This window comes from Merops nubicus, unplaced genomic scaffold (genome assembly GCF_000691845.1).
Source record: "Merops nubicus isolate BGI_N331 unplaced genomic scaffold, ASM69184v1 scaffold19418, whole genome shotgun sequence".
NCBI classification, from domain to species: domain Eukaryota; kingdom Metazoa; phylum Chordata; class Aves; order Coraciiformes; family Meropidae; genus Merops; species Merops nubicus.
The window spans coordinates 9,231-17,569 of record NW_008625387.1 but is presented as its reverse complement, the minus strand read 5'-3'; the positions used below and the strand labels follow the sequence as shown (position 1 = coordinate 17,569).

At 38.8% G+C, this 8,339-nt stretch overlaps 1 protein-coding gene across 1 annotated transcript in view; it reads right to left on the bottom strand.

Moving 5' to 3' along the window:
- SP3 (Sp3 transcription factor) overlaps nucleotides 1-7,908 on the bottom strand; it is a 25,251-nt gene extending 17,343 nt beyond the window's left edge. The window contains exon 1 of the mRNA XM_008945668.1: nucleotides 6,551-7,908. Coding sequence (XP_008943916.1) covers nucleotides 6,551-7,331 — 781 coding nt within the window. The 5' untranslated portion in view covers nucleotides 7,332-7,908. The remainder of the gene's footprint in view (nucleotides 1-6,550) is intronic.
- Nucleotides 7,909-8,339: the final 431 nt, after the last annotated feature.

The window sequence follows — 8,339 nt, the reverse complement described above, 5'->3', positions numbered from 1 at the left end:
AAGAATGCCACTCAAAATGGGATTATGAGAACAATCAGATTTAGACGTAATTTTTTTTTTAAGTCAGTGATAACACCACTGTTGATATAATATACCTGAGAATTCTGCACAGCAAGTGTCTCAATAGGACACAATAAAAGATTTTTGTTAAGAAAAATCAAGTATAAAACATATGCGGAATATATGTATTAAAAACTGGCATGAAGTTTAAATGCAGATTAAGTACTTGCATTTCTACATGATAAATGAGGATGTGTTGTGGACAATAGGTATTTTTTCCCCATTTTTCTCCTTAAATATTACTACCTTTTGAAGAAATGTGTCTTCTATAAGCAGTGAAAGAGAACCTACCTACCACGCAGCCTTCTCTTCAAGAGGGCAATCACAGCTAGGATGCTAGCGAGTATTCCTGGCATTATGAAAAGACTGTTGTCCTTAGCAGAAACTTCAGGTCATTTGTATGACCAAGATGCATGGATAATTTAGCTTGAGAGATCAGAACCCAAGTCTGTGAGCCTGCCAAGAGGTTCAAAATGCAAGAAAACTGCAAAGAACCTGAAACAGTGGACCTGAAGTGCTGAGACTGCAAAAAGACAGAAGATGAGTTTCCAGGCCTTTTTAACTTGAAGTTGTAGTGGAAATAAAATCTGTTGCCTCTTTCACTTCATGGATACTTGCCACACATCCCTACAGGTGTAAAAATTTTCCTTTTGCTTCAGGAATATCTTGTATTTGAAAAGTGAAAAAGGAACGAGTACCTGAAACTAGGTAGTATGTTCTTTTGTGAACATCCAGAGAATATCTGAGCCTAAAATAACTGAAGCTAACCTCCTTAAACTTGAGAATCTAAGCTGCATCACTAGACACTCAGCACACATGATAGAATATTCCTTAAGAGTAACATAAATACATCAAAGTTTCACCGCACCACCATGGGCTGCAAGATAAATGAATCAGACTCTTGAGTTGTTTTGGAACACAGAGCAGAAAAGCACTTCAAGGAAACAGAGGAAGGATGTGACAACTCAATCTTGTCAAGAATTTGAAGAAAAAATTGCAATTCTATTCCACAGCAGTAGATACTGTATTAAAAAAAAAAAGTTCACATAACTTCAAGTGAGATAATTTACTATATGTTGTTATAAATTGACTGTGAAACACATACAAGCATGATTATCTAGTTCTTCCACAATTTATTAATTTCCTTCCAAAATGATGACACAATAAGGAATGCAATTTAACCATGCTGGAAGCAAACTATTCACACAAGATCAATACATAAATAGCTCTAATTTCTGCACTAAGTTAAATTTTTCAAAGTTTCCAAATTAATATTTTCATATCAAACAGCAAGGCAATTGTTCATAAGTATTTTGGTTTTACAACATGCAAACTAAATGCTTCAGATGTAAATGGGATAGCCCAAAACAGTTGTCAGACGAAAATATTTACTTAACATGATGCTCCAGTTTTCTTCATGCATTTTATAAAGCTTTTTTAAATAATCAGATTCAATTTCATAATAACTCGGAAATGCTGGGGTCTGAACCCTGAGCCCTGAATTAAGGTTGACATATGGGTGATTCCCACAGCCCTTCATAAAGAGGTGGTGAGTTTGCCTTATAGCTTCCCCCCAGGGTGCGGCCGGCCCTGCAGGGAGAGCCAGAAGGGAAATGAGCCCCAGGGGTCCCGCATTGAGTTGACAAAGGTCAGGTGTCTGCTTGGGGATAAAAGCTGGGACCACTTGCAGGGAGTCAGGAGTGTCTGTCTGTGGAGTGCACTCCACAGAGCTTCCTGGTTCAGGGCAGACCTCCTGACTCGCCCTGGAGCTGGGCCCCAGTCTGTTTAGGCCTTTGTGAACACGGGCAAGTTGGATGAGAGTTGCCATGTGGGCACCTTTTTCTTATGTATTTAACTTACTAGTTTTGCTTTTTCCCATGCCAACTGTGGGCAACCTCGGGTCTCTGTCTGTACCACCTGTTGTGGGCCAAGTCACATCTTTTGTGGGATCATTGGGGGTGACATCAATTATGTACCAGCTGATTGATCTGTTTGTACCCCCAGCGATCATTCATGCAATGTTCTTTTTGTTTACAATACAGTCTGTGTATTGGTTCATCTTCCTGCTGGCTGTGTTATTTTTGTTGGGCCTGGTCATTGGCAGAACAAACAACACCCCCTTCTCTCAAAAGCCTGGTATAAAAAAATTACTTAGAAGGAAAAATTGCCTAACAATAAAATTAATAAGGTTAAAAATTGGAATTTTAAAAGAAAGAGAAAAATTAAGTTGTGCAATACTGAAAACCAGTCAAAAGTTTACAGTACCAGAAGAAAGCTATGCTTTAAGTAGCAATCTGCACTACTTCAACAGAAGCATTAAAACATTGAAACAACCATCCCTGAAAGTAAAATTGTAAAAACTCATTTTTTAATTTAATTTGGGCGTTTAGACTGTTCTACCTAACAAATGTTAGACCAAAGCCCCATAAGAAAACAGCGATGAAAGAAACTGTCGTTTGAGCAACTATTTTGAAAATTGTCAGCCAAATTTTTGGTGAAATTTAGTTGTATTATTTCAGCATGGTAAAGACCTCAGGTTCTGGCAGGAATGTTATAAAGCACCCACCATAAATAGCCAACCACTCCTCCTCTCTATTAACTAGTATAAGTTGATCAAAAGGCATGACTGTATATACTCCTTTAGAGAAGGAGCTGGAGAGAAAGATGCAGAAACGAAGACCTTAGCTTTGTAGTGACACTTTGACACAACTCTTGAAAGGAATCCCTTTGACTTTAGTTTTCCAAAACGGAATGGTATGTTTGTAGATTTTTTTATCTTTAAATAAATCTTCCAGCTGAATGCATCTGAGTTGATACATAGCAAATTCCCTTCTGAAGCCTACTTTCTTTAAGGTCACTTGTTAGTTTCTTCAGATGCTACTGAAATAGTCCAAGTATCAAAAAAAAAAAAAGCATCCAGCATCTTATAAAAAGCTAAGCAACATAGATAAAACCTGGTAAAATTGCCTTTTTTCAGAAAATAACCAATCCAAAATGTTATTTAGCACATCAATGAATTAGCTGAGACAATATTACGATTAGATTTTGATTAACACTGTGAAGTCTCCTTTGTCAGGACAATGGCTTCAGAGGGGGAAAAAAAAAATCCAGTAACTTAAAAATTCTTTCAAACTGACAAATCTCACAGGATCATAAACATGAAAATCAAGTTGGTACATTTCAGTACCTTGTATTTTTCCTTATTTTTATAAGTACCTTTCTTGAACAGGTAAGCTGATGAAGAGTAATGTGAACTGTGTGCATAATGGTTCTTTTTGTTACACACAGTGCAATATTCTATTACAAGCTGCCAACAAAAGGAGTAGACTACTAGAGAGCTTTCTCAGGTTTAACTTCCTCTCAAGACCAGATGACCAAAGCCAGAACACAGGTGACAAAGATACCTCTTTGCCAGTGTTTAACATGCAGATACTATTTGATACAGCTTTCCATTTTGTGAAACAATGCTGAAGAAAGTTTCAGCTGTGACTAGCCAATACCCTCCCCTTCTCCACAAGATAACAATAAGCACAGTCAGGAACATAAGCTCTAATAAAAATTTTAGAATTAAACAAGCTCAGCCAATACTTTTCAGAACAAAATCAGTGCAGTGGAAGTCTCTGCATACGTATGCCTCGCAAAATGGATGTTTTGGTAGAAGCATAATTACTGGACATTCTTCAAAGAAAATTGTACATTTACTGGACAAAGCTATTAGCTTTGTATTAGGGTTGTAATGACTATCCATTATGTAAACCAAACGTAGGTAAAGACATTTCCTCCTCTCATGTATTGATGAGAACAGTAAAGATGTCCCCTGCTGCTCACCTGGGAAGCAAAGCTTGGAAGAACCCATCTCACACAACAGGCTGTAGTTACCAAAACCTAAAACCTAACCCACAGTTTTCACAGCTACAGAGCAATCTATGTTCTTTGGACTTCAGATAATTACCAACCATCTCTGACCCAAGATTAGGAATATGTTCATTTTACTTTTGCCTCAGGTAGAAAAGTTTTGCTAAATGAAAACAGAAAATACAGCCAAATTGTATTTGTTATGGAACAAAGCACATTTTACAGTCTGGGGGAAGAAAATACGAGGAAACCCTACTTTTCTTGCTTCAAAGTTTGTTGATGTTTTGCAGAAAAGAGGAATCATGTAGCTTCTCGCCCTTTAGCTTTAACTTCTCTCATTCTGCTGTTCCTTCTGCATACCTTCCTCTTTCAGTTTAAAACTAAACTGGTTTTCCTCATTTGCAGGTCAGAAGAACAATAATTTTTGACTGCAAAATTTTTTATTCAGAATTTCATTACTTGCTTCTAATTGCACGTTTATCCTTAGACCTGAAGAAAGAGTGCCACATCATATTGTAAGAGGTTATAAATAAGGGGAAAAGCATCACTGAAAAACGTTATCTCAGACAACTTTGATACAGACAAAATACCAGATGCATATGGAAAAGACACTGAAGGTCAATCAAGATAATTCAGTCTGATTCTGCTAGACGCAGTTTCACAATTACTGTTATTTTGGAAAAGTTGAGTTTCTTGTAACATAAAGGAGGGACCCATTAAATTCTCCCCAAGTTTAGGGGATGGCACTTTTAGTCAATACCTTTCATTTCATTTACTATTCCTAGACGTGTAGGAAAAATGTCACTATAAATCTCCACCCTCTCTTTATTATAACCAGGTGTTTATAGCTATTCACTTCAGGCAATAGCCTCTGCTACTCATCTGCTGCTTCTGCCTATTAATCACATTTCACGTATCTCATTTACCCTCTTCCCTTCCCATGTGAAATTCCTCACAGGACAACACAGTTACGGAATGCTTGATGGAACTCTCTTGCATTTTATTACGAACCACAATTAAAATGCTCTCAAGGGCTGTCACAAGAACAACTAATACACACAGCAGGCTCAACTTCTTTTTCATCTGTTTTCTCTTTAAGTTCCTCTCTTGCTTTCCTTTCCATCTCTCTACTCAAGTTTCTGCCACATTACTCTATAAGCAATAACATTCACTACACGATCCTATAACAAATACAAATCTCAGAACTAAAGACGTTCTCAGCCTCCCTGTATTTTATATTAGCCACAGGGTGCTTTTTCCAAGGGTTAGATTCTGACACCTTAGTTTAGCTGTATTATCACGCACAATACGTGCTTTTCGTTACTGATGTCTATACTCTGTGTCCTCATAGGTAACACAGTGTGATGGAGACAAACCAAGATTTTCTGTGGTCAGTGGAAACAGAAGGCTTTAAAGAATCAAGATGACCTAGCAGAGCAAATGCTCTCGTGCTGTTGCCTAGAAGCCAATGAAGAGCAAGCTTATCTAGGTCTAGGTAATTTTGCCTTGGTAAGTCCATAATGCAGAAGTCACTTCCAAACTAAAATGAACTAGGAAAACACACATACAATACAAAACATGTATGTTTCACTTAAACGTTTCAGTATGCTAATGAACCAGAGCCTTGGGTCACATGATTATAGTAAAACAGTGATTTCCAAGCTACCCTACACAACACTTCCCTCCCAACTTACCTCTATTGCTCACTCTGCCCCTCATAACTTAGACAGGGCACAACCCTGCTATGATGAGATTAAATGGCTTCTGGTACAGCAAAATGTCTTGAACCTCAATCATTTCTTATTCTTTCTTTTAGGTAGCTATGCCCTGAAATTTGCAATACGTTGTATCAAATTTACTAAAAATAAGCAGTCATGTTTATTTTTTCTCATATTAAGAAACACCTATTTTAAGCAAATAGCCTTTCCTCTCTGCTTACAGAGATTAAACACACTGTAAAGTTTATAATTAACAACCGTACATTCTGAAACAACACAAATAGGTAATACTGGCAATTCACATAGCTTCTTAGGCACAGCCTTCATTTTGATATTTACATGCTTGTTTCAATTCTGCTTACATGAGTTTTGTACATTGCAGTTACACTGAGATCAAGTCGGTAGGAAATGAGTTAACAAAACAGCGGATGAATAACAGACCACCAAGGGGTCTGAAAATTTTCAGGGAAAAAAAAACTCATATCAACAAATATATTTGGATTTTCCACAAAAACTCCATCTATTCAGGACTGCAAAGAATAGGCTATGCTAATGATACTGCTGCTCTTACATGGCAGTTGATAGTCAGATTTCTCCCTTCTCAGTTTAGTATGCAGGTCTTCTGCCTAGTGAGACTTAAAAGCACTGATTAACGTTGCATTAGAAGCAGTTAACTAATATGACCAGTTGGGAGTTACACGAGCTTATACTAAAAGAAGTGAGGTGGGACTATATTCTACCATTACAGCAGTTTCTAATGGAACAGTAGTTTCAAATAAAATCTGTTATCACTGTGTTTAAACCACCGTATTTGGTAGGCTTCTGCAGTAAAACAATAATGTAACAATTATCACCATTTAAAGCAACCACATGCAATAATAAAAAATAATTTTCTTCAAAAAGAATAAAATAAATACCTGCAGGACTGCCAGCATTTTCTCCTTGATGCAGCTGAATGCCAGCAGAATCTATAGAGTTTACTGTAACAGTCTGTAGATTTGGCAACTGAGCAGTGCTTAGACTAACTGGAGTTGACGTCAATGCCCCACCTGCTGCAACTTGACCAAGAGTGAGAGTCTGCACAGGCGTTAGAGTTATTTGTTGACCAGGTGCATTCTGAATTTGTAAGTTCTGCAAGTTCTGAACTCCTTGCACTTGAAATGTCTGCCAGGTTATCTGCCCAGAAGGGGTCACTGTTTGTGCCTGAATTAAAAAAGTTCCAGGATTCAGCTGCAGTTGAAGATTTTGAAGAGCCTGCTGAGATATACTTTGACTTGCTTGCACACCGTGGATTGTCTGTTGCGCAATACCTTGTACTATCTGGGCTTGGCTGGTTGGCTGCTGAGACTCTTGAAGCTGTATGTGTTGGACAATTGGCTGTGCTGTGGAGACCTGAATATTCTGGGCCTGTGTGTCATCAGAGACTGTTGTCTGGATGTAATTTCCCTGAAGATCAGAACTATGAACTTGACCACTAGTTGTGGTCAAGTTGTTTGCATTTTGTTCCAATATACTTGAACTGTCTATGGTAACGGGCAATTGTGATGAAGATGACGTTGGCACAAATAAGTCATTATCAGCGGTGGTTTCTGTAATTTCAGGAGAAACTTGCTCCCCAGTCCTTTCAGAAGCATCTGAACTATCCATGGCCTGTCCAGTATTTATCAAGTGCCCGTCTGCATTAATGCCTGCTGTCATGGTTTGAGAACCACTGCCAAGTCCCAGAGAGTCTAGATCAACACTATTGATGGGTACAAAAGTAATATTTCCTGGCAGTCCAAGAGGGACGTTAGCAACTACTTGTGCTTGGCCAGGGAAAGACGAACCACCAATTGCAACTCCCTGAACCTGGACTTGACCAGACTGTGATAAGATATTCTGAATATTAGTTGAAGGTGTTCCAGAGGCAATGATGGTTTGATTAGAGCCAGGAATGATCTGAATTTGACCAGTTTCTTGATTTATACTGCTATTATCTGAAGAGGCTGCAAAGCCAAGTTGAACCTGCTGACCATCCGCTGTCTGGATCTGGGGTATTACTTGGTATTGTACGTTAGACACTGTACCATTCGACGAATCTGATCCTGGTGCAACAGAAAAGATTTGTTGATTTTGCAAACTCTGAATAGGAAGGACATACTGCCCACTTGAAGTTACTGTGGCAGCACCTGGAATCTGTACTATATTACCAGCTTCATCCTTTATAGTGGCAGGAGCTGCAGACAAGACCTCCCATCTATTTGGAGTTCCTGCTAGTTGCACAGAAGCCAAATCTCCTGTCTGAATAAAAAGAAAAAAGAAAAGACAGTTAAAACAAGAGATATACAGACTATATGCTACAACAGTCATGCAGTTCAACACTAGAGATTGATACACTACTGGAAAACACGCAGTACTGCCCATGTGAACAACAGCAACTGGATTAGAACTATAAAATACACATTTTGTAAGTGAGCTGACGCCTAAATCAGGGTAAACAACTTGTGGATCATGAGCTGCATGCTGCTCGTGAGCAGGTCAAATGCAGGTCCTGTGCCATGGCTACATCAAGGGACCAGCAGCAGGGTTATTCTGGTGTGGGGGCTGCTGGGTAATCCAAATCCCTGGCTGTGGGAAGAAGGCAGCCAGCAGGGGCTGTGTAGCTGTCATCACCAGGTTACCCTGCGACTCAGCTACACTCTTTACCTAGCCTGGCACAGACTGCAC